The sequence below is a fragment of the Lingula anatina genome, chromosome 6, assembly GCF_051362555.1.
Source record: "Lingula anatina isolate TDL-2025a chromosome 6, LinAna3.0, whole genome shotgun sequence".
In the NCBI taxonomy this organism is placed as follows: Eukaryota; Metazoa; Brachiopoda; class Lingulata; order Lingulida; family Lingulidae; genus Lingula; species Lingula anatina.
In genome coordinates, this window is record NC_141772.1 from 16,618,179 (window position 1) to 16,644,907 (window position 26,729).

The 26,729-nt window shown below is 36.0% G+C and overlaps 1 protein-coding gene across 4 annotated transcripts in view; it reads right to left on the reverse strand.

The window, feature by feature from the left end:
- LOC106155140 (stabilin-2-like) overlaps window positions 1–26,729 on the reverse strand; it is a 112,607-nt gene that overhangs the window by 81,007 nt on the left and 4,871 nt on the right. For all 4 annotated transcript variants that reach the window (XM_087014556.1, XM_087014557.1, XM_087014558.1 and 1 more), the window contains exons 2-20: window positions 14,006–14,091; window positions 12,435–12,504; window positions 11,069–11,167; window positions 10,418–10,540; window positions 9,519–9,718; window positions 8,920–9,059; window positions 8,601–8,661; window positions 8,260–8,415; window positions 7,604–7,750; window positions 7,273–7,419; window positions 6,986–7,048; window positions 6,594–6,716; window positions 6,250–6,303; window positions 5,749–5,829; window positions 5,314–5,466; window positions 4,786–4,845; window positions 4,031–4,195; window positions 3,750–3,836; window positions 2,803–2,914 (exon numbers count right to left, since the gene is read on the reverse strand). In XM_087014556.1, coding sequence (XP_086870682.1) covers window positions 2,803–2,914; window positions 3,750–3,836; window positions 4,031–4,195; window positions 4,786–4,845; window positions 5,314–5,466; window positions 5,749–5,829; window positions 6,250–6,303; window positions 6,594–6,716; window positions 6,986–7,048; window positions 7,273–7,419; window positions 7,604–7,750; window positions 8,260–8,415; window positions 8,601–8,661; window positions 8,920–9,059; window positions 9,519–9,718; window positions 10,418–10,540; window positions 11,069–11,167; window positions 12,435–12,504; window positions 14,006–14,091 — 2,127 coding nt within the window. The remainder of the gene's footprint in view (window positions 1–2,802; window positions 2,915–3,749; window positions 3,837–4,030; window positions 4,196–4,785; window positions 4,846–5,313; window positions 5,467–5,748; window positions 5,830–6,249; window positions 6,304–6,593; window positions 6,717–6,985; window positions 7,049–7,272; window positions 7,420–7,603; window positions 7,751–8,259; window positions 8,416–8,600; window positions 8,662–8,919; window positions 9,060–9,518; window positions 9,719–10,417; window positions 10,541–11,068; window positions 11,168–12,434; window positions 12,505–14,005; window positions 14,092–26,729) is intronic.

Sequence of the window (26,729 nt, forward strand, 5' to 3'; positions counted from 1 at the left end):
CTGCTTCCTTGCTGAGTCAAATGCATACTCCATGTAAAAATAGTTTCAAATCAATAACATAATTAGGTTCTTTGTCGATTTCACACTGGCCCCTCACCACCTGCCGACCAGAGTTCACGCAGGTCCAGGCTGGGCAGCCATGTTAGAAGCAGCTGGGGTCAGGGACAATTAAATACCAATCAAGACATGATGACATATGTTGAAAATGATTTTGACAAATATGAGCCTGGTTCACTTCCTCATTAGGTTCGACATGGAGTCAAATGATGTGATTATGCCACAGTGTGTCCTTACTAGCAACAGTCAACAGGAAAAAAATATGACAAAGTAATTCACAGAAGTAGACAACTAAAAAAATGCTCTTTATGTCTTGTCAAAGAAGAAAATTGAAATGCAGAGATGAATCAAATGAAACATGATCCTCCTGTGTCAATCTGTGGGAACACGCGATGTTCCATCCTTCAAATTATTACCAGTGGGAGTGGATGAGACTTCAGAGAAATGTAAGGAATTTCACACCAAAGTTAATTACTAACAACCTTTTTCTTGGACAACACCTTCAGGAGCATGCAATGAGGAAAATATCTGCTCAGTTCACTAACACATTTTCCCCCCAAGGTATTGAATTTTAAAACTCACATATACATACTGGATTTTTACATAAAAAAACTGACAAAACAGATTTACTTTCTAATCACCACCATCTTTGTCAGCTAAATTAATTTTAAATTGAGTCATTAGCTAAAAATTCTTGCCCACCAAGTATAGCCAGGTTGACCAGTGACTGTTTTGATGAAGTGAAATGGTTATTGATTAGCAAATTAACCTTTTCTGATACTGAACTTCTGACACCAGGCTGGTGGCCTGAAACTTTTTATCTCTGCATCACATCCGACACCTGACAAATGACTGGTCAATGATCAACTGACCATAGGTAAACAAAGCAACAAATCTCTATCACTTCAAATGGTGCATAACTCAAGCAATCTTTCCATCTGTGACACCTCTAGCTGTGCCTTTTATGTTACAGAACAATTGTCCTCATCTTCTATCTTATATAAGATATATATGCCCAGTGAAACAAGGTTAACATTTTTATCACCCTGTGACAAAAGTCAGGGATCATATTTATCCTTGCCCCCCCCCCCATCCCCAACCCCCATACAAAAGTCTGGATACACCAGTGCTAACTGCAGATATTATACATTTCAATGTTTTTTATACAGGTAGTTTTTATGAAACAAGACCCACTACCATGTGACTGACACCCAAGATTTTTGTGTATGACACTTTCAATTCTTGGATGCTTTAATTTCAGAGGATACTTAATTAATGTCATACTTCATGTAATGAAAAAATGACTAGATTTTGTTTTTCAATACAAAACCATACAACACAATTTCTAAAGGGAAAAATTTAATCCAAGAAGAATTTACAGCTTCAGTAGCACCTAGCAAAAGGACTTCCGTTTCATTAGTTTTGCAACTATGTCATCTACAGCATTTAGCAACTTTGCCTGACTAGGCTAAGGCACCCCCTTAATGGAATAAAGGTGTAGCAAAACAATGAAATCCTAAGTCTTCAAAGAATTCTCTGAAAAAATTAGATTGAATTCTCAAACCCACGGAAGCCATGTAATGGAAATTAACATGTCTGCTTCACTACTTTAACAGCTGCCGCTAATGGTATTAAAGTTCTGGAAATTGAGGGTTAAAGGAAAAGACACAATTCATTAAACATTTTTACAGATACAATTTGGGGACATTATAAAACTATTCTTTTCTCAGGCAAGGTGATGTGAAAGCATTCGCCAGAAAAAAAACACATTAACCTTTCTACACAATGCCCCAGGAATCAGCATTCAGGCAGGTGAGTTATTGTTCAGGTTCATGTGCAAAATTAGATTTTACCTCAGTCTTCAAGAACTGTTGCTGCAAAGTGATTAATCTGTTTACTGCTTCAAAATTTTGGACATTTTGCTAAATCATCAAATTTGTCATGCCTGAATAGAACAGGAATACGTAACAATGCTCAATGTTGTCAATGTAATGAGAAAAAGGCAAATTTACTAACGTGTACCGAAATTAGTTTGCAACCCAGTACAATCGAAAGCCTAGTACTTGACAGATTTGCTACAACTATAGTTGTAAGAGATGAACAGATTAATCATCATGTTATAAACAACAGAAAAAGTAAGAGATACAAAGGGCAACTGCAATGAGTGTTGTAATGGACCTACCTCAGGGAGGGGGGGGGGGGACAAATGGTTTACAGTGAGGGGTGGGCAGCACTTTTCTACAGTCTTTTGAATAGTTTCAGTTTGTCTTCAGGGGTCTATTTTCACAAGAAAGCCACAATACTAATGTAATACTTAAGTTCTAATGTGATGTTGCATGACATTTGGAGGCTTTGAGCTCAATCAAGTCTTGGTCTTATTGCCGTCTCTATTCACATTAAAAAAAAAAGACTAAAATCAAAATACAGACATGTACACATACTCCTGTCCTTCCTCACAAGTTCCAAGCTTTTAGATCAAATATTTCAATTTTGCCTTTTCTCCTAGAATCACACATGATTACTGCAATCTTCTGTATTAGCCCTAGCTGTAGATTGCATTTTACAGGGAAATCAATTTTTGGATCAATATGTTGGAAAAGGCCACCTTTTCACTGCCATTTCTTTTGCCTAAATACAATGTCTGCAAACTTGACATACTGGTACCTGTGCTTTGAAGTCCAAGTATCAAAGGTCCCTAGAAACTGACCTCTATTCTTTGTCAGCACGCATGCTTGTATTACTTACTCTGGTTACAGCCTGGTCCAAACATCTTTGGATCTTCACAAATCTCACACGCAGAACCAGTAAAGTTGGCATTGCACTTGCATGTACCATTTCCTTTGATGCCATCAATACACTGAAATTTTGATATCAAGTTTGTTGCAATTTTCCAAGTGACTCAAAAGTAATTTTTATCATTTTATTATGTTTCTTATTGCTTACATTATTATTTTTTAATATATAATTTATGTTATTAATATACATAACCAGGTTTGAAAATGAAGAAGTTGTTTTGCATCAGATCTGAGGCTACAGGTACAGACTTCTTTTAAAAATTGAAAGCTAGATCAGCTTCATACATGGGCAGACAGTCTTCCCATCTCAATTCAAAAATCTAATTATCTGTGTAACATCATAAAAAAAGTGTCTCAGAAAGAAAATGATTCCTGGAAGTCATCTCTAAGCCCCAAAAGATGGTCACGCACTACCTACATTGCCAGATTATAGTATTCTGAGGTTCCAATTTTCAAAAAATGATCCAATAGATTTTTAGGATATAGAGATTGCATGACTTTGTGCTCAAATGAGTTCTAATCAGCAGGTTCATTCCCTATTTTAATAGTAGAAATGTTCCCAAATAAAAAGGTAAATTAAAAGACATTACTGGGATTATTATATAGTGTTCAGGATCAAAAATCATTAGGTAAAAAGAGCATATTGATGGTGATGTAATTTGCCATAAGAACCTAAAATTAAGGCCAGAATCTAGAATCCAACATCCCATGTGTATCAAACATGGCTAAAATAAATCCTGGTTACATTTTTTTCTGTCAAATTATGGTTCTTTATCACATCAATGAACAATTGTTGGTAATTAATCAAATACCATTTTTTTCAGTGAACTATCTTTCACAAAGGACAAAGATAAACAAATAGATAAATTGCAAAATAAGTCTAGATGCCAATATTACCTGCCCATTACCATAACATGGATTGTTGTACTCTCCTGGGCAGGGCTCACAAGCTGAGCCATAGTAACCACCACAGCACTCTGAAACCTTTAAAAGGGAGGGACATTCAACATATTTCATCCATATTAAATGACAGAAATAAATAGCTATATTTCTATTTCATGTTTGTTACAACAGACTGTTGCAGATTGCTCATAATCCAACATCAGCAAAGCTAAATCAGGGTTGAGAAAGTGTATTATGAAAACACAATCTGTCTCACCAGTCACATTCCCACCTACCGTAATGCTCCTGTTGCACATCCAAGCACATCCATCCCTGGGATATGAACGGTAGAAGAAGGAATCTGGAAAAGGATATCTGACAAACCCTCTATATCTGTGGGCGCTCCAGGGAAATCCGTCATGACGCCATGCCACGAACCTACACTTTAAACTTGGCTGTTTCTGAAATGTGATCTTTAGATGATTACACTTTTTTCCCAGCACCGATTATTATGATTTAAATCACTGTAAGAAAATGACTTTAAAACTAGACAGCAAAGCTTTCCAAATATACACACACCAAACGGGAGGCACATTGCAAAAAACATATGTATAAAAATTGTATGAAATCTCATTAAATTGCAAAACATTTGAAGTCATAAAATTGTTACATGGATCTTAAAGAAATTTAAATGGACATGCGAAAGCTGCTGTTGTATATGACTCTTTGCCAAAACATACCTGGACATATACATGCCTCTTATTTGCCACATATTTCCTCTTGTCCCTTTATCTTTCATAATACCAATAATTTTTTCTTTAAAAAGATTCCTCTGAGAGATAAATCCACACAAACTTATCTGGGGAAAATGCCCTTTAAGCACCAATTAAAAAAAGCAAAATGTTGAATTAAACTTTAGGTAAAAAAAGGAAGTCACATGGGGGTCTTATTATTAGGTTTTTACACAGTTTCAATGCTACTTTCTTGTCATTGAATCTAGTGGTTACAGTATTTCAAAAGTCAAAACAGGCAAAAAGCAATCACACATTACCAGTGGTATGTCAGAATCCAACTGGCATTTTGACAATCGAGAACACCATCCACATGGGCCCTAAGTATAAAGGAAGATAAGGTGTACACTGTAACACAAACTAAAAAGTATTAGAATAAACTTTTCAAAATTTAACTATTCAAAATTATCCCAAGGCCCATTTTCATGTTTTACAAAATTTTTTAAGTGAAAAAAATTATGTCAGTGGACAATTGTCTTCTGAAAAAAATTTCAAGATCAACTAAATTTTCAAGTTTATACCATAAAGCTGACCATGTTACATTGATTGAAGAGCATTTCAAGTAGGTTTCAACTACTTGCACTGAAGCCATCAGTGTTACGTACACATTTTATTTTACAAAAAAAAAAAAATTGGAAAAGAAGCATTTTAGTCATGTATGACAGTGGCTTTCTAGTTCTGTTCTAGTGGTCTAGTCATCTGATCCAAGGCATGTACACATGCATGCAGATATTCTAGATACTGAGAAACATGTAATTGTGAAATTTGAACATGGAGGGGGGGAGTACCTTGACAACTTTCCACGTTTCCTTGTCACATCTATTTGGAAGAATAGACTCTCCCTTTGGAAGCAGCAGTCCATCAATATGATGGTAGTATCCATTTGAAGCAGGGATGTCAGTTTGTGTGATATTGACAACCCTGTTCAATCTAATCTGGCCCTACAAAAAGATACAATTCAATTACTATTCTTTGTAGTATTTCTTTTCCCCCTTTTTTCATCAAAATTTATCATCTTTACTTAAATGACAAGTTATCTTTCTGAATGGCAAAGATTAAACCCTTTATCATTTTTGCACTATTTAAGCATGCTTATTACCAGTACTTCTTCTAAAATTGAAATAGTTTGATCACCAATCTATCAATTTTACAACAAACAAAATAAAGTAATGCACCTCACAATAGTACTCTTAAATTTATTTTGTTCTAATGATTATGCTTACCAACTTTGTAATGGTCACTGTTGTAGCTGCATTGCCAAGAGAAACAAAACGATCCATGTTGATCAAGTCAGCAGCTAAAACCTGTCAAAAACAAAATGTTAATGTTGTTGTTAATAATGACACAAAAAGGTAACAATCCACCAAATTTCCATTCTAAAATCTACTTCAAATTACCTTATGGTTTAACATCATTGTGGCTGAAGAAGGTCGCTCCATTCCCAAGCTGCGTCAACTATGGGGTGAAACGGTCCACTTTTTCAGAAAAAAACTTTGAAATTGCTGGCTTCACGTCAAATGTTCTCATGTCAGCCTATCACATATATCTAACCTGATTCTTATCTCAACCAGTGACATCTATCTCAGTTCTTATCTCAACCAATGACATCTATCTTAATTCATTGAAAACATCATATGTTCTTACTTCAGCCTATCACATCTAACCTAATTCTTATCTCAACCAATCACATCCAAATCTAAAATAAAAATGCGTGACCTATTTACCTGTGTTCCCTCCACAATGTGACTCTTCAGCAATCCAACAAGCTTACCATGTCCCTTTGATATTATGAAAAAGTACATAGAGTGAACATTCACTGACACAGAAAGTTTTTTTTTTATATTTAAAGATGAAATACAGAGTTGCAATGCATAAAATGCATAATGCAATAAGGAAATCAAAAATACCATTGCTCAAAAGTATGTTTTTTCACTTGAAACAGTTTTAACTAACTTGCCATTTAATATAAATTGTTCTTGGAGGTGACAGAAAGTTATTTGCAGGGTAAAGTTGCAAAACCACCATAGAATTCCCCCTTTGACATGAAAGTACCCATAAGCACCAGTACCTCTTTGGAGATCAGATAGCCATAGACTCTCTTGTCTATAGCATCAATGGCCCCATTATTGGCCACAAAGACTGTGTAGTTCCCTGCACTGGAGTCATTTAAAAAACCAGCCAGACCTGCAATCTAAATAAAATGAAAAATAATAGTTAGTTAAAGCTAGTACATTCACAGAAGTTATCACCAAGAAACTGGCCAGATAAATGAAAGTGAACCAAATAATTTGTACAGAGAGGAAAACACAACATTCCTTTTATGGCTACTAAAAGGTGAAGGTGGCAAAAAAAACTAATATACAAAAATATACATACACTTGATAACTTAAAAACCTTATATACAATACCACAATGTATACCATTACAGTAAAAAATACAACATGGCAATATTATACTGACCTCAATCAGATATTGGAACCTGTTGAACTTCCCATCTTTTTTGATCAGTTCATACAAAGAAGTCTAAAAAAATGAAAAAAAATGAAAGGAATCTAGATTGTTTAATATACTTCAACTGAGATTTCTGTTATTTGCTCTGTGAAATTCTTATTGTGTCAGCTCAGATACATCTAAGTATCCCTGGATTTATGAGTCATATATTTGTGAATAATTACTATGGTTTTTCTATTATTTTAATAGTCATATGTACTGAGTGCTTGAATAAAATGGAAGTAAATATAACAAACCTCTTTGTCTCCTTTTGTCTCTGGTTTGTTTGTCATAAGTTTGTCTATAACATGGATCAGGCCATTAGAAGCTATAATATTGTACTTGACTAGTTTCCCCTTTCTTCCTGATCCATGAATTCTATAGCGAAAGAGCATCTCTCCACTCTATAAACAGAATATATAAAAATTAATATTTTACGTCAAAATAATGCAAAGCACTATAATCATTATTTCTGTTACTGACATCATCATCATTATTAACACCATCAACATCATCACTATTATTATTATTATTATTATTATCATTTTTATAATTATTATTATCATTAAAACTGTAAGGTATACAAACTTTCATAGGTCTGGCATTGAGCTCTGCTGATGTGCCCTGTAGTGTATAGAAAGTGGTATTCCTCATGTCTTGTACACTCATCTGTGTGGCAAGGATATGTTGTCTGATGATCTGTGCAGCTAGGTCGTCATCTGAACTTAGATTTAGCTGAAATCAGTACATGGAATTCAGACACTGTTGTTAGGCCCTAAGGGGTAAAATGGACCACATTTGCAGAAAAATGTTCCCCTTAGAAATTGCTGGCTGCAGGCCTGTTGGTATAAATATCTAGTTGAAATACAAACTGACATCATCAGAAAGACTGAACTGCAACTCACATTTCTAGCACTGTACAATCACTCAAAAGAAAAAACAATAAATGTAATCTTTTAGGCAGAGCACATTAATGAGTTTTATAAAACCGGGTACAAAATAAAGGACACATATTTATACATAACACTTAATCCATAGCCAGTACTGGTAACTTAGAAGAGATTTCTAAGCAGCTACACTGTACAGGGACAAACATCATGTCAATACTCATGCATCAGTGCTTCTCTTTACGTTTCTTCTTTCATATTCGTGCTAACACATGGGAGCAAATATGAAGTGGAGTGCTAAGACATAAATATTCTTTTTTCCAGGCTACCAATCCTGATACAAGCAGACCAACGAACCTGCTTCTGGTTTGCCTGTCCCCAGTCCATAGGCATAAACAATGTGAAAGGTCCATGTTCAGCCAGGGCTGCTGCATAATGTAAAGCAATCATGCTGATGCCAAAAGACAGTTTCCCACCAAGTTCTGGGTCATGCTTGTCAAGTTCTTCAAGCCTCTGTAATGGAAATTATTGATTGTGTTAGTCCAGATTTGGACTGTGAAATGACTGTCTTGAAACAACTGTAATGCTCAATTTTTATATTAATTTATAAATATATCATATTGTGGGTCCACAAAAAATAAATCAAAAGATAGAAAATAAATAACGAATCTATCAGTTTCTTGAATTCAGCTTATCACCTGTATAATATTTCCATAACAAGTTTTTCCATCCCCAATGTAGCCTTCCTTACATTTACATCTGAAACATAAGAGGCTGATAAGCAACATAGGAATAAACTGCTATAATTACAAATTTACAACAATTACATGTGTATTGGTACTCCACAGATGTACTGTGACAAAACAATTTCATTTAATTTGCCCAACATGAAATAAGCTAATTGTAAATATTAAATTTGATTTTTCACCATAGTCTTTCATACGCATATGTACACATACACAAACACAAACACACACACACACAAACAAACATGCACACAAACCAGTTACTACTTACGTGACCTGACCAGGTACATCGACTGTACAGTCAGCATTTTTATGACATACATCTGATCTGTTTGTCTGACACAGGTCTATCATGACACAACCTAACCCAGTGGTGTAGTTTTCATATCCTTCAAGACAGTCACATTTGTTCTAGAAGAAAACAGACAAATCAAACCACAATGCAACATGTGTGATGTATACTAGTAATTTTTAATATTTCCCTGCTGCAATCATTTTAAAATAATTTTTTTAAACAAAAAATACACCTAGTGATTTTTAAATGTACCAAAAATTTTACTAGTAATACAGTGAAGTTTTCTAGCACATTTTTAATTTTTGCATTCAAATAAAAACATGAAGCACTTCCTCAGTCCTTTAAACTTAAACGTTTTCTTCACATTAATTTAACATGGGTAACTTAGCTGGCTATTTATTGCCAATAAAAACGTGTGCTAATCAGAAAGTCCTACAGTCTATAGTAAGATCCTGCAAAGAATTTCAACCTTATATATGCATTTAAAAAAATACTTCAAGTCATACTTAATTTTATACTTTTTACATTTATTGATGTTACATATGCCTGTACGCAGTATATTAATATATTCATACCTCCCCTGGGCCAACATAAACACATTTAGCCCCTACACCTGGACACAGGGCATCATTCTTGTTATCACATGGGTTTATGGGATCACAGAAGAGCCCATCGCCAGTATATCCAAGCTTGCATTGACAGATATGGTTTCCAGGGGACAAAATGTCACAGTGAGCATCTGGATGGCAGGGATGACTGTCACAAGGATTTGTTGCTGGAATGATGAGAATTTCAAGGAAATTCTTTTTTCATTTTTTTCACAAAAACATCCAGACTGGATTTCCTGGAGAAACTATGCTGTTTAAAGGAGTGTCGTGGGTTTTTGTCCCACATATAGAATTGAAGGTAAAAAGTACATATATTCTACTATCCATGTTTGCAACAAATGTCCCAAAGTCATATTTTCTATGTATGCATATAGGCCTATGTGTATCCTGAAAGGTAATTTTTTCACAATTCATATCTTAAAAATAACTTTAAAAAAGCTCCAACAAAATATTTTTCTGATATGTGACTGCTCATTCATAAATAAAAAAATTATTGGTAATAATTGATTTTAGAAAATAATGAATACAAGTACAGTACAGGGACAGCTCTAACAATAAGTCCTGAGTAGGAGAAAATCCTTTTTTCTGAGGAAAATTCACTTTGGAGCAAAAAACAAATTGGGATACTTTAAATAACTTTTGGCTAAGTTAAATAACTTGTAGAACATTCTAACATGGACAAGATATACTATTTCTCTGCAAACATAACAAGTACATTTTCTAACACTTGATTAGAAGTCATGCTGGATAGTGTTCACTTTATAGTTTTTATCTATAATGTTTCTTCATGCTTTATTCAACTGATTACACAGGCATTACAATGATATCGAAAACGAGGGCAAAGAATGGAGAGTGCACATACTTACCTGTGCAATTCCACCCATCTGTGGCTTGGTATCCTGGTTTACAGCGACACCGTATCTCCCCATTGTCTTCCTCCGTGCACACTGCTTCTGGATGACAAGACTGGTTGGTGCAGCCAGAAATAGCTGGAAGAATTCTGTACATAGCAACACAAGGGCGAATCTTGGTGAGGGGACACATGCCCCACTCACATTTTAACAATCATAATTATTATTACATGTATTATTATTATTGCGATTACTATTGATGTTATTGTCACCATCATCATTACCATTATTATTATTGTGATGATAATGATGATGATCGATGATCATTATAATTTTTACAATGTTTTCTAACATGCAACTGAGCCAGGCCAAAATAACCCCAAGTCTGCCAACTTAGCCCAAAATAAAGAGAAGGTCTCGATAGTCCGAAGGTTCATTGCTCCGAAAAATCGTAACATTTTCATCAAATTTTTAATCAAGGGTTCATTGGTCCGAAGGTTCTAAAGTGAACATTCAGACCACGGCCCCAAAATGAAAATAAGCCAAATCCTGTGTGATTTTGAAGCTGACAGAATTTATCCAAGGACATTTTCTTTTTGTTTTCTATTGTTACATAATTATATAACCAGCACTGAGAGCTGAAATAGCAATAGTGTGTTTTGATACCTTGGTCACATCTGGTCCCCATGTACCCGGAGTCACAAACACAGGAGCCGTTTCCGTTTATGCCACTCCTGCATGTCCCCATTGGACCACAGTCACATACTACCAAGAATAAATAAAGAAAGTATTCTTACATCAACACGCATTAAAAAGGCAGAGGCCCTATCCTTATCCAGCAGTGTAGGTCAACTTAAGTGACACAGTCTGTAGCGGTACAATTTACAAGATAGACGACGTAAGGAGAGCCTTTGCTTGCCTCGGTTTCCTTGCTGCGGCAATAAGGGTACCCTGCGTGTTAGCACAAAAGCTGAGGTAAAGCGTCCACGTACGACACCGCCCTTTAATATAACATGTTATATCTTAACCTTTTGTTTTCCAAATGTCAACCAAGCTGCCAACGTAGACTGTTTGAGTGCTTCTTTTCTGGTTTCTCGCCATTCGATGGGTTTTGCTAAGCAGAGTGGCTACCATTTTTTTCATTGTCTTTCAACCTCTTTTACAGGGGTAATTCTGTCCTCTAACTTTAAGCGTCACGCTCGCCGTAACTTAGGATTTAACCTGATAATTTCAGAACTCAAAAACGGCCTTATGGCCTTCTATTTCTCAACAATTTTGGATTGCGTATACCTTGGCGATTTGGGGAAAATTTATAAAGTTTCCCGTAAAAATAGCTTTGTTTGCCTCCTATCCATTCTATCTACGCGCACGACAAAAAGTGAACTGGTGAAGAACGTCTGGAGTAGCGCAGTTGGGGCTTCTCAAAGTGTACCGGTACGGACTGCATCGCTTAGCATACCGCTCTGTGTGAAAAAGACTAGAAAGCAATCAAAATAAACATATAACGTGTGACTAGTGATCGTAGGTTACGTTTTTCAAAATATTTATTGTTGGTTTAGGCCGAACATAGGGAAAAACAAGTGGAACTTCGCACCTGACCATATACTGTACGTGCTTTATGCTGCCATTTTGGTAATATTTGCCTTTTTATACGATATTAACATATAAACAACCGCTGGACCACTGGCCGGTATACCGAAAGTTGACCCTGTATTGTTGGATACCAAAATTTGGTCTTCATCAATACATGTTATCTGCGCTACATGAAGTTCAGTAAATGTAACTACCCCAGTAAACCGACGAGTAGTGGTAAAAAAAGCCTTGTTAATTAGGCACAATATAAAATCTAAACGGTTTTTAATGTCTTAGAGTATATTTATTTCTAATCTAAAAGTTTAAAACAATTTTTGGACCAATGCTATGACGAAAAAAAAGGATCCGGAACCAGGTATGGTTAAAGATTGTGTCATTTAACGACATGCACTACACCCCACACCCACAAGAAACCAACTTGTCGTTCGTGATGCCTTACCTCCAGTACAATTTGGGCCATATCTGACTTCTTCTTTACACTCTTCACAAGCCGATCCTGTAAACTGGGTCTGCAACATTCAACGATATCAAGGATATGGCATCTTCCTCATGCTTGAACAAATACTAACACGTAATATGTTTGGACAGACATGAGGCCGGTTTCACAAAAAAAAAAAAAAAAAAAAAAAAAAAAACTGAGGCTTGTTTTATAAAGTACTATAGTCCGAAAAGTTGTCTGAAACTTTTGTCACTTTTGCCACAAGGTAGTTGGCAGTAGTACAATTGCAATAAAAGATTAATCTAAGATAAAAATACCGTTCCTGTTGCACCGGATAAAGCAGGTGAGAAATGACTCATGTTTCAGAATAACACTTACTTCTTGGGCGAATGAAACGATTCCTGATTATTTTTAAGAAGACTACTACGGATTTAGACCTAACTCTGGGTTCATTTTGTGCAACCGTGCCTGGTTTAAACTTTTAAGTCAAAATGTTAGTCTACTTTGATCCAAGGTTTTAACTCAATTAGGTTTAAAATCATCACTAGTCTTTCTGTATAGTCTATGGAATTTGGGATTATTCTGGATGACATTGTGCAGGAAATGATTCGCTTCTGCTTGTGTTTGATCTAGTGTACATTTTCGTTTTCGTTTCCGATGTGGTTCCGTTTGTAATAAGAGCTTATGGTCGTTCCTGGAATCGTTATTGTCAGACTCATAAGCAATGGCCATTGGGCCACAGTACCAGATCTGTGGTTTGGTTTCAAATAACCAGACTGGGAGGATTGTATCTGTGATTCCTTAATGCCTCGTAGTGTTTGTGGTGCGCGTCCTCATACTCGAAGAGGATTTTCAGAGGTATAAGGAAAAGGTCTTAAGCCAATTTGTGAATGTTGCAATAAAGACGTCTGGCGTATAAACACTAAAATGTTTGTTTTGGTGATTGTATATTAAATTTCGTAAGCACCATATTATTTTTATTTTTATTTATTTTAAATCTAATATTTAATCAACAACAGGACACTACAAATTGGTTATGTAAATAAATTCTTTTTGTTCATCTAAAAAGCGTATATAGGCGATACAGTTGGCCTAACAAATTATCATTTACACTAATTGGATTCAGTTACATGGTACCTTCAATATCGGCTTGATTCAGCTAGTCAAAATTATCATTTTAAGAGGGGAGCATTAGTGTGATTTTTTTTTCAGAAATCGAAAGGGGGGTCAGAACCCCCTGACCACCCCTCTAAATCCGCCACTGGCCACCCACCATCAGGGGTCTCTGTAGGTTGTAACAATATTGGATGAAAGTCTGCCCTCTAATTGCGTAACAACCTAAAGGCATCTAAACAAAATGAGTTGACAGTTGCACCAGGTTTTGCCACCCCTCCCCCCAAATCTTCAGTTGGACGTATTTTCCATTTCGAGTTTCTGAAGACTTAACACGTAGCCGCGTAGACCAAACGGTAGTGTTAATGATTACAGGTATAATCTATGGCCTACTGCAAGCGACAGGTCAATTTCTCTAACTCCTCCCTCCTGCCTAATCTGAAACATGTAATGCTTACCTGACAAACGCAGGTGCCGTTCCCCTGATCTCCGTCATTACACACGCCACGCCCGGAACATGGGGTTTGTGCTCCTCCTGGACATGCTGAAAAACAAAAAGCGCGTTCCTAAAGAGACAGTAATTGTAATTTTAAGTGTCTTTATCAAGCCAATTTCGAAAAGTACGTGCGCACGCGTATGAAATGTGTGTGTGAAATTTAGTTTTGACCGAGTGGGGTACACGGAATGAATTCAAAACAACGCATTTGCCTGCTTTAACTGACCACTGCGTTGCTTTTCAACTTGCTAAGCGAATCACAGTAAAGCAAACTTGAAGTTAGTCAGGTAAAACGCTGTCCAGTTTATTACTAAATTAATCAAGAATCTGAAAAGGCTGTGGACTGGCTGATGCCACCAATAGCGGAAGTATATGATTAAATGGCCAATATTTGAAAGCATCATTTTAAATTGGCAATATATTAAAAAGGCCTTTGTTGCAGAATGGGGTCACCGTCAGACACTGATGCAATCTTCCTTATCCTTTAGTTTCAAGTTCATTTTACATCTCAAAGGTACGACATTTTTCAAACATGTTTACTTTATCACTCTGGGAAAGAAAATGGCATCTTAGGGTGCTTTCCCAGAGATTTAGATCGATCTAAAGATTAAGTTTTAGATCGACCTAACTCCCTGGGGGTTCAAGCTAAATTGCAGTCAGCCGAGCGGGCACCATAGTTAATTACCCCCTTACAGCTTTTAGTAGGCGGGACAGACTCTTAAGCCGGCCAAGCTGACAGTAATCTAGTGAGACTCCCCACAGGGATAGATCGATCTAAAAATCTATGGAAATGGGGTGTTAGGCAAATGCATTCAGAACGGTTTTCAGCAGCGAAGGAAATGGTACCGTGCTGACCGACCAATGTTCAAAGATTAATCTACAGAATGCTCGACGATTCAGTGTCTTACGGAAATGAAAACGTTGTGGAACACAACCTCAACGGCAATGGTTCCGTCAAAAATATTAGTTTTCTTATGTTTTTCTGCAACAAGGTTGAAAGAACATGCAGATTTGAACAAAAACACTTCCACTGATGTTCTGTTTCCATGTGCATTCTTAGCAATAAAAAGAACAAACCCTTACGTTGAAAAGTAAATCGACCAGACAGGTTTCTGTACTTTCCTTTACTTAGATCCTATGTAAGAAAATGCTTTAAATGAAAGTAGAAGATCTTGTTCTTGGCTTCATTAGGAGATGTCATTACTGTCTTTGTTCATTTGATAATAGATTTTCATGAAGACTGTCAATATGTCATCTAAGGTCCTATACTCCCTTATATTAATCACAATGATTCGATGTCAGGTGCAAAAAGTCCAAAGCCACAAACAGGCGATGCATTAAAAACACATAATTCATTGTGTATTACATATCCTTCATCTAATAACTACTAACGATAATGACCAAACGTGAAAATTATCTGCTTTATGTAACAGTGCGCATGCCCAACTGCCACTTCTACTCAAAAAGAAAGGTCAACTAGCGATCATGAGGAGATGTGTTTACAATTACAGGAGTATAAATATATTTCCATCAGGGAACAAATTCTTTCTAGCTGAGAAGCGCAATGATGTTGGAGTCATCTGCAAGGCCAAAATCGAGCAGCCTTATTTGTATCCTCACACAGGTATTTTGTTGAGTTTCCTCGCTTTCTGTTATAGCACTGCAGACCTTCATAAGCCACGTGTTGCTTAATTAGTATTTACTTTTGTTTTTTATCGTTCGTAGGTGCCTGTAATAAATTCTAATATTAGAAATATCCCGCGGTAATGTTTTCTTCCGATAAAACAATTTTTCACTGTATCAAGTAATTTGAATTAGATAAAACACATCAACATTTTAGGAATAGAGCTTTTAATTGTCTACCACTTAAAGAACTGTAGAAGCAATTAATTGGTAAGTTTTATTTGAAATATATATCTTAAACCGTAAATGGGTTTTATAAGTCTGACTGCCATTACTTTCCTAGATCTTAGTCAGTGTACGATGATATCCTGTAATTTCATGGCCATAGCACGCGTGCGTATGTGCAAGTTGTATTTACAAAAACCGCCGTTTTCAGGTACAAATGAATAAAGATATGTTTAGCAAGCACATGTAGTTACATGAATATACATATAGGCTTTTTTTGGGGGGAGGGGGGGTTAGAAATGTAAATTTCGCCTTTTGAGATTTCTCAAGGTCACCAATCAATATAGCTGTTATAACAACATTACACATTTGCAGGTTTGAAGGGCAGTTCAGTTTTTTTTTTTTTTTTTTTTTTTTTCAGAAAAAAGTGAGTGAAATTAACTATTTCGTCAATTTTTCCGTCTTCTAGTATACAATACGTCTCTGGAAAAGAGGCTTGAAAAAAAAACAACGCTGCATGTATCTGTGTAACAGAACATTCTATGCGCAAATGATTTTTTTTCATTGGATAAAAAGAAACAAAACGTTCTGTTTTTTTGCCAAATTGTGGTGATAAAACATCCTGACCGCTAGGTGGTATAGCGGCCAGAATTCTCTTATGAATGTCGTCTTTATTATGGGTGGCTGTTGGGATGTCGGAATACTCGGATTCAAGGATCCTGGTTGAATTCCAGTCAGTACTGATAGAGTTGGTATTGAGTACTGTCACTGATTTCTGTTGTTCAGTAACGCTGGTCTTCAACTGTCTGCCTGTCTCAGCAATATAAAAGAAATTGCAGTCATGGCCATTGATCTTATATATGGTCCCACAACGCGAGGGTCTTGTCTTTTGGTGTCACCAAGTGTTGTTCTAATGTGCACTGGGGTCTAAAGGCCGTAAGATACTATGCTTTTCGTAGATCCAGCACACTTTCTCTGAAATAACTTAACAATAAGGGAGAATAGCTAGCCGTCTTTTGCTGACTGTATCTGTTGGCTCACAGTTGGTCACTACTGCCTTGTCCTGATGCAGTTTTATCTTCAAGGCCCAAGGTGGGTAACCACACAGTGCAATTTTCATCCAGTGTCTTGTCCTCCAGAGTCCTGTCTTCCTCGTTGGTCACGATCGAGTGTTTTAAAGTTGTTTGGACCCCCAGTTTTTGATGCAGCGGTGGTAAAACTGGAAGTTTAAGTGTTGGTTACTACCTTTCGGTCAGTGAGTAATAACTGACGTCAGTCTGTTGAGGGCCTACCTTCGGTATGAAATTATTTTCAGCTTGTGTTAAATAATTATCATATATGATCCAATTACCAAGTTAATGAACATTTGGTTGTTAGCACCACAAATCACGTTAGATACCACGTTAGATACTTTTGGTAAAATGTGAATATGTATGTATGGCCGTTTTCTTTATCAATTGTTCAGCTTTTCACAGACTAACGTAGTTTTTGGATATAGATAGAAGACACGAGAGCAAGAGGTAAATATCACATAGAGTTTTTAAGCATTAAAGTACGTTTTCATTTTTCAGGTTTCATGCCTGATCTTTGTAAGTGTCTTGAAATGCCATACAGAAGCAAGACCTACGATGAGAAATACAGGACTTTCGAACACGGTTACACAAGCGACATCTGTAACTGTACATTCAGTCAACAAATATCAACCTTTTCGCTACGAAGGAAAGATCAGCAAATCATTTGTTTCAACTGTCGTCGTGCCGTTAAGTAATCAGGGTGACGTTAAGGCATATCCTATTACAGACATGAAGTCACCTAACGTATCCAATGTGACGGGACCTGCTCTTGCAAATAACTTAAGCATGACCTCATACGTATCGCCAAAGATCATATTGCCAAATTCTGCTGTTGGATACCGCAGAAAAAGAGATCTTACTGAATCCGAGTACCAAGAAACGACCGGTCCCTTGGCAACTTCTACTGATTTTGGCACAAACAACCACTCAGAAGTGCGGATGGGTACATCTTCGCCAATAAACCAGTTGACCACTTCCGCTGAAATATTCATGGACGACACAAATAATACAAAACCTACAGAAAGTGTGGAAAAACAATTTTCGAACGAGGGCGAATGGAATAATGCAGAGTTTCAGAAGAAAAATGGAAGCTTTAATACAAACAGTACATCTTCAAATAAGCGTCACCATAAAAATCGAAGCGCCATCTTCTTTATTCGATTTTGTTTAGATATATGGTGTGTGCTTTCGAACTTGGTGAACATCTCAGTGTGGTTGCGTTTAAGGAAAATGCCCGAATCACAGAGATTTGTTTTATTTTTCATAGCACTTTCAGTTACCGACGCGTTGGTTGGCGCCTTGAAAACCGCGGTTATGACTGCCAGCCTGGTTGCTCCTTACATACAAAATCATGCTAATTTTTCTATAATGACTTTGCATATATACTGTGGCATCTTTGCCGATATGGCATTTTATTATTCATTTTTACTACTAACTATAGTATCGGTGGGACGTTGTTTTATCCTTAGGTATCCGCTTGTCACGTACAAAATGAGGCACACTGTGCAGAAATTATGTTTTGCTTTATTGCCAGCTCTTATTCTGATAATTGCCATTTTGGCCATTCCGGAACTCATGGACGCGTCAACTGGGAAATCAATCTACAAAACACACGCAGAAATTACAGCTGTGATTTTTCCGTTAGTGGTTCAATTGATATCGGGTTCATATCTTTTACGTATGATGATCATTCGTAACTCGGAGGAAAATGCATCCATTGAAGCGCCACAGCACAGTTTGCGCTTCCAAAACCGTGTCACTTCAGCGATAACAATGAACACCATTGCAGCCTTCAGTCTAGTTCTCCCTTGGACGGCATATGACTCTCTAGTAAAAGCAAACGTAATCAATCTTGACAGGCAGGTCTATCATATACTCGGCTGTATTAGAATTTTGAACTGCGGTGTTAATTTCTTCATATATATCACAACTCATGCTACATTTCGAAAAATCTGTCTAGAACTTTTCCATCCGGGTGTTTTATTTGGTAAGAGCATTGAAACTTCTCAAACCACCTCTAATCAGCAAGGAGAAACAAAGGAGTCGACAAGTATATTCCAGCGCCTCAAGAGATCTCGCAATGCGGTTGCTCCGGTCACTGAATAGGTGCTTCTGGCATACAGCTGATAAGGAGTTCTAGACAGCAAAAAATAATTGAACACACTTTTACGAGGTCATCGGTCAATTCTTCAGTACTAACGTATAATTCATAGAAAAGCCCAGAAATGTTGATAAGACCACATTGACAATTATAAGCACTCAATGCGGTTCCACATCCGGGAAATCTCTCATTTTCCAGCACAATTAGTTACGTCCATACTAAAAAAAACATATTTCTTTCCGACGTTAAGTTTAGGTTGGCTATTTAAAATAATGATGGAAAGATTTATTATTTCTTCACGCCTATGCCTACGAGAGAGATTTGGATATTTATTTACGGACAGTTTATGTACTCTTTTATTGTAGTCTATATGAAAGTAAGTCTGAACAATTGTCAGTTCGCTATTTAGCGTAAAATCAAGCGAGATTTTGAGAGAATTGAAGGAGAGAGTGAAACATTATAGATTAACGGTCGAGTGCTGTGGGGATTAAAGTTGACTCTCGTACGTTTTCTATAGTCTCTTATTTCGTCAGTAGCACGCAAGCCTCATTAAAGCGTACCCTCTACCAGGGCCACAGATTGATTTTTAACAAGATAGCCACAGATATGTCTTTAGATAAATAGACGGTCATGTTGCTATCTCTGGCTTTTGGAAAAATTGCCTATAATATCTGCCACCCTGGTAGACGGTAATAAAGCCTAGCTCGGACGGTTCCATTGCAGAGAACCTTTTAACAATGAAACATCCAGAGTGAATTCCCAATCTACTTTTTATTGTAATTCCACAATCAGATCCATCCCACGGGCCTGGATACGGATAATTATCATGAATAAAATTGAACTGCGTGTTAAGAGCTTCTATATTTGCTGTCAGTACACCACAACAAGTCTTAAATTATAATAAACGTATCTGTTCATCGATAGCAATTTACGATTGAGGTCTGGGAGAACTTCTCCATTATCACGTGTTACAATCGTGAGTGAGATGTGAGCAATCGAGGAGAAAGCGGGCGTCTGCTTCCTACATCTAAGGATATCATCTTGTTCTCTCTCCTGGTCGGGAATGCCAGATACGATAAATGCATTGTACCTTCATTAAAATAATAAGAATTCTGTAGTTACTGCATGCGCTCAAGTGAAAGCTTGAATACAACCGTAGAGCATGTTCAAGAGATCACAAAAGAAAATGCCGTATGCCACGAAAAACATCTGTTGAAAAGTAAATGACTTACAGTTTTACTGATTGCAGTTAATAATTAATACGGAATCAAACGAGAAAAGGGTGTAATTGAGAGTAAGTTAAATTTCTTTAAGAGTCCACAAGTGCAGACATTGTTTTCGTGGTAGGAAAATATAGTTCGATTTGATTGGTTAATTTCTCAATAGATGTACAAGTTTCTGGCGTGTGCAAAACACATGCAAACTAAGGATGGACATTGCCCAAGCATGACTAATTCAAATAATATTTTTAATATTTTAAATTGAAAAAAGTCTCTTAGAAATTACCTAATAAGGAAATGGTGCATGGTGGTTTGCAACATGAGAATGAAAAATTCCTTGTAATCACGCAAAGACAATGGAAAGAAAACAAGTGATTGCATAATCAGTACAGTACATTAAATCAAAAATAGAGTTTTAATACTGGTGTAATTGTATGCAAAAAAAGACAGTCGGTGAATAAACGTTCGATAGCTCCAGACCGACGTTATTCCTCATCATAATACATCTATTTAATCTGTTTATCTAGAAAAGGACACACTCAATGATTTTAATTAAAACTAGAAAAGCACTCCGAGAGCGCAGACCTCCGCCAAGGCAGCAATTTTCGATTATTTTTTATTATTGATTGATTGTTGATCCGGATCACCACCAAAAACTAATCATCTGTTTCTTGGCCCACTTCTGACAGTTCCTGAAAATTTCATCAAAATCGGTCCTTAACTTTTTGAGTTATGTTGATGACAGACAAACAAACAAACAAACAGGGGTGAAATCATAACCTCCTTGGCGGAGGTAATTATAAAAATACATATTAAAATATAATGACAAGCAGTACTCGTTTGATCTGGATGACAGTATATATGTACATATGACAATTTGTCAATCTTACAGCTGCATTTTTCTCATTGACTGGAATAATAATGGTTCTGTGTGATAAAATAGCATTATGAAATGGGATGCAAAATAAGTTTACTAATCAACACAGTTAAGCCCTAATTCAATCGGACTGAGCGATGTCACAGAAAAGCAAAGACCGACTAGCTAAGAACATCCGTCTGGAAATTGAAAATGTCAACTAATCTCCCAAGGCAGGCAAACAGAGTTCATTTATTCAGGTTATGTTGCTGACAAAATCAACACCGTTTACAGAACCTTTAATCATTTTCCCTTGAAATCAACACATCAGATGCGTGTAAGTACATCCAAAGAAGTGTGTGTGTGTGTGAGGGGGGGAGGTTTCTTACTACTAATTTCAAACACAGTAGGCTTAAGAGGAGCCCCCATCCCACTCCGTCGCCTATGCTCTTTCTAATATGGTTCCTCTTCCACGCCCAAAATATGTTCCTCACACGCCGGCACAAGAGTCTGAGTAACGGCAATTTTTTTTTTACCCTTATACGTGAAATTGGCATGTTTTCACATACAACGAGAGTGACTCAAACATTTGAAACTTAGAAATAAAAAAACGGGGACAAAGATCGTTATATTGTCAACGATTTTAAATATAAAAATATATTTACTATGCCTGCACTGTTACAAAGGGAAAATCCGTGGCTTTGCATATTCATTATGTTATTTAGCTGTACATGGCCGCCCACAGAATTAGTTTACAAAAGTTTTAGGTAGTTGTGTACCCCAATTCTTCACAATTTCACTCTTCAGTGAACTCACATATGTAAGCCACGTCTACCGCATTAAGCACGTATCTTGTTCTTCCTAATAATGTAACCGCTTTTCTTTCTCTTTTCATCTCTAGTAGGCGCACATTGATCAAGGAAGCAATAAATCCATGAGTGACATGGGAAGTAACATATGATGAGCAATTTGCTAGTTTAACTTAGCGTTCTCTTTGTGAAAATGCATCCAAAATGAATACATTTCTTAAGATGTCTGTTCAGAAAATTTGACATTAGTACATGAAACATTTGATGTCATTTAAGCGCTGCGTGTCGCATCTGGCATTCTTATTTTAATAATAATTTTAAAAAGCCGTTTATATATAACCATTCAAAGAGGAGAGTTATTATACATATATGTAAAACATATGTCCTTTAAAAATTCCGAGTAATACTCGCCTACTAATAAGTCAAGAAATTCTAAAAGAAATACAAATAGGTCCACTTTAGTCACGACCACATACTGTATAATTTGGAGCGGCATACGCCATAGTGTCTTAATTGACATGTTTTTTGGAGACCTGTTAGAAAGCTGGCTTTTGTATGTAACATAATAACTGGCCCTACGGTAATTTCTTTCTTTGGAATTCTTTGATATTTCACAAATCCTTGATGAGGGATTCTAATTATTCGACAGCCACCAGTATCTGAAGTGTCAATTAGGCTCTGCCTGGGCACTGTAGGTTCTATGGGAGGTATTCATCTTGATCCCCAGGAAAGCAAATCTTAAAAACGACTTCTAAAGATAGGAAAGGTAATTACCGTGGGTGTTTGCTTTTAAAAGGATGCTCATCATGTGTCTTTGTTACCTGTACATGTAGGCCTGCTATATAGCTAGACGATCGGATCAATTCATTTTTTTAAACAAGACAACGTAACTCGCTCGGGAAAAAAACAAACCAGGGATCCGACAATATTTCATCAGTTTTTCGACAGTTGACAGCTCTGCACTTGTTATACAACAAAAATTGTTGCCGTTGGTGTTCCTGTCACCTTTTTGGTAGGTATTATTTCACCACCTCTTGTAAATTTAAAATATTTTATCAGCGTTACATATATATATATATATATATATATATATATATATATATATATATATATATATATATATATATATATATATATATATATGTGTGTATATACCTTTACACTGGCACAGTACATAAGACATCCGCAGTGTATCACTCATATTTTACACTATTTTAACAGCAATTGCTGCCTGGATTATTTATACTTAGACGTAATTTTTTTTCACAAAGACCTGTTCAAACCCTAACTTTCTTCTTTTTCACTTTTTGTGATCTTATGAATGTTTATTCATGTGCGCCAAAATCTGACTAAATTGTATTCTTGATTGTGGTGAAGAAATTCTTTCTCAGTTGCATTTAAGCGCACTTTCGCCATGGAAGTAGTAACACAAATCATCAGACTTGAAGATAATTAATTGTTGTAACCCAGTGTGTTGGTATATGCTTATCTATTTGTCGTTTTTTATCTCCAACATTTCCATGCCGTTGCTCTCCAATTTACCCTCGTTAGCCTTAGGCATTCTGACAACCTCTGGTTATGGTTTTGTTTACAGACAACTCACTTTGGTCTATGTTTTAATTAGAATTTACAGAATTCGGTTATGTGAATACATTTTGTATCTTCACTTTTGTATTTTTATCCATTCCCGCCTACAGTCTCTCACCTTTTAAACTGTCATAAATATTAGTGCATTTAGATAAATGTTTGTTGTTTTCCCTTTTTATGTACAGACACAGATGTGTCTGTACATATAGCCGTCACCTGCGTCTGTCGTCGCCGTCGCCGTCGCCGTAGGCCGTCGCCGTCGTGCACTCAGCGATAACACGATAAGTGGAATACCGTTTTACATTTTGTATTCAAATTTACAGAACTGATGAATATTTATAATACGCAGGTCAAGTTCGAAAATCAGCATGATCGGGCCATTTTTAGGGCAGTTATGCTGTTTTTTCACTTTTTTCAGCATTTATGTAGCACCGATAACACGATAAGTGGAAAACCGTTTTATCTTTTGGCTTGAAACTTACATAATTGATGAATATTCATAATACGCAGGTCAAGTTCGAAAATCAGCATGATCGGGTCATTTTTAGGGAAGTTATGCTGTTTTTTCAGCATATATGCAGCACCGATAACACGATAGGTGGAAAAACATATTACTTTTTGGCTTGAAACTTACAAAACTGATGAATATTTATAATACGCAGGTCAAGTTCGAAAATCAGCATGATCGGGCCATTTTTATGGAAGTTATGCTTTTTTTTTTTCACTTTTTTAAGCAAATATGCAACCCTGATAACACGATAAGTGAAAAACTGCTTTACTTTTTGGATTGAAACTTACAGATCTGATGAATATTCATAATATGCAGGTCAAGTTCGAAAATCAGCATGATCGGGCGACTTTTATAGAAGTTATGCTGTTTTTTTCAATTTTTATTTCAACATATATGCAACACTGATAACACAATATAAGAAAAACAAATGGGCCAATTGTCATTATACTCACAGGAGTGGTCAATTTTACTAAAACGCAGGTTGAGTTCGAAAATCAGCATAATCAGGCCATTTTTTTTAGAAGTTATGCTTTTTTTCATATTTCCTCAGATTCAATTCATATGCATGTTAACAGTCTCATTATTGAACTAATAAGATACGTAAAAATACTTGTTTGACATTTCCTGCATCTTTACAACATTGTTAGTTGATTATGTAAAAATGACGGTAAACTTGTTATCGTGTATTGTGTGATAAAGTGTCAAAAATGGAAATAAACTCATATCACTGCAGTTTGTCACATTCAACCATCCACTATGTTCAGATTCTCAGAATGGAGCAAATTGGACATTTAACACTGTTACATTGACATTTTTTCTATGTCATCAATTTTCTTAGTTGGTCATATAAAAATGGCAGTAAACTGTTTATTTTGTTTTATGTTAAAAAGTGTTAAAATGGAAATAAACCCATTTTAGAACAGTGCTGTCTTGTTTACATTTTGGCCTGAAGACTTTTGCTAGTCACATTTTCTGAATATCCATGATACTAATATTTTATTATTAAAAATTGATGGCCATTATGCTGTTAAACATTATGTAATGTTGCATCAAAATTTGAAGAAACCCCTATTTTGAGCACTGCTCCCATGATAACCATTTAAGGAAAACCATGTAACTTACTGTTCTCAAACTTACAGGAAAGAAACATAGGACTAAAATACAGCTTCAGTAGGCAATGCAGTCTGTTTGGTAAATTTTTCTGGCAGTTAAACAGTTTTTTGTGAAAATTTAATTTTTCACATATTGGCATTTTCAAGGTGTAACTTGGAACCTCCACGGGCTTGAAGACCCATGCTAGTCACATTTTCTGAAAATCCATGATACGTATATTTTATTATTAAAAATTGATGGTCATTATGCTGTTAAGCATTATGTAATGTTGCATCTAAATAGAAGAAAACATAATTTTGGTGCTGCTGCCATGATGACCATTATATGGGAAAACCGTGTTACTTATGACTGTCAAACTTTCAAAAAAAGAAACACAGGACTAAAATGCAGCCTGAGTTGGAAAAGGAGTCTAATTGGCTTCTTTTTCTAAAATTATACATTTTAGTGAAATATTCATTATTTTCGTTTTGGCATATTCATTGTGGGACTCGGAGCTCCCATGGACATGAAGCCGAATGGTAATCAAATTCTCTACATGTCCATGCTATTTATAGTCAATAATCAAAAATTGGTGATAATTATTCTATAATTGTTTATGTAATGTTACATCAAAATTGACAAAAATCTTTTTGTACTGCTACTACAAACATTATGAAAAGAAAACTGTGTTACTTATTATTATTTTTATCTTACAAGTATGATTCTTAGGATTGGCATGCAGTTCAAATTAGAAAGCCAGCTCAATTGGGTTATCATTTATTATTGAATTTATGCAATTTTGTGTGAAATTTTCATTTTTCTCATTCCGGCACTTTCTGGCACATAAACTTGAACTCTGATGGGCCTGAAGCCTTATGCTTTTACTTTCGTCGGTGTTACCTGTTGTGCATAATTAAAATTTGATGTTGACTGTGCAGTTAAACATAATGTATTATTGCATCAGAATTGGTAGTCTCCTATTTTGTGCATTATTGTTTTGTGCTTTTCTTAAGATGTGACCTATGGGCCTGAAAGACCTTTGAGAGGGTCAGTCTGTAAATTTCCCTTGGGTATCACTAAGCTAGGTTCAGAGTTATAAAGTCATTTACCTAATTAATAGGTTATTAAATGAGATTACATAAAGCACACTTGTTGATATTTCCCTGTAAACTCCCAAAGATTTTATGTGAAATTAAAAGCCAGTCTGCTAGATTAATAATAAGGAAGCAGTGATAATTATGCGGGTAAATTTTGCAATATCTCTGGGTCCACTCCTGTTATTGACCATGTTACCTGTTGTGCATGATTAAAATTCAGTGTTGACTGACAGTGCTATTATAAGCTTTATTTGTTATTGCAACAAAATTGACAAAATGACCTATTTTGCATCTTTATTTTCTGTTTTTTGTCTGTACATTTGACAGCTTTGCTGCCTTGTTTATTTTCCGTTATGTAGAATCTTCCTTTACCTTCATTGTATTGTTCTTATTCGCCAAGTTAATTGATGTACATGTACACTTTCTTTATATTCAGTTTGCTGTCAGTGTCGCTGTTTATATAGGCCTATTAATTAATTTTTAGTCGGTTGG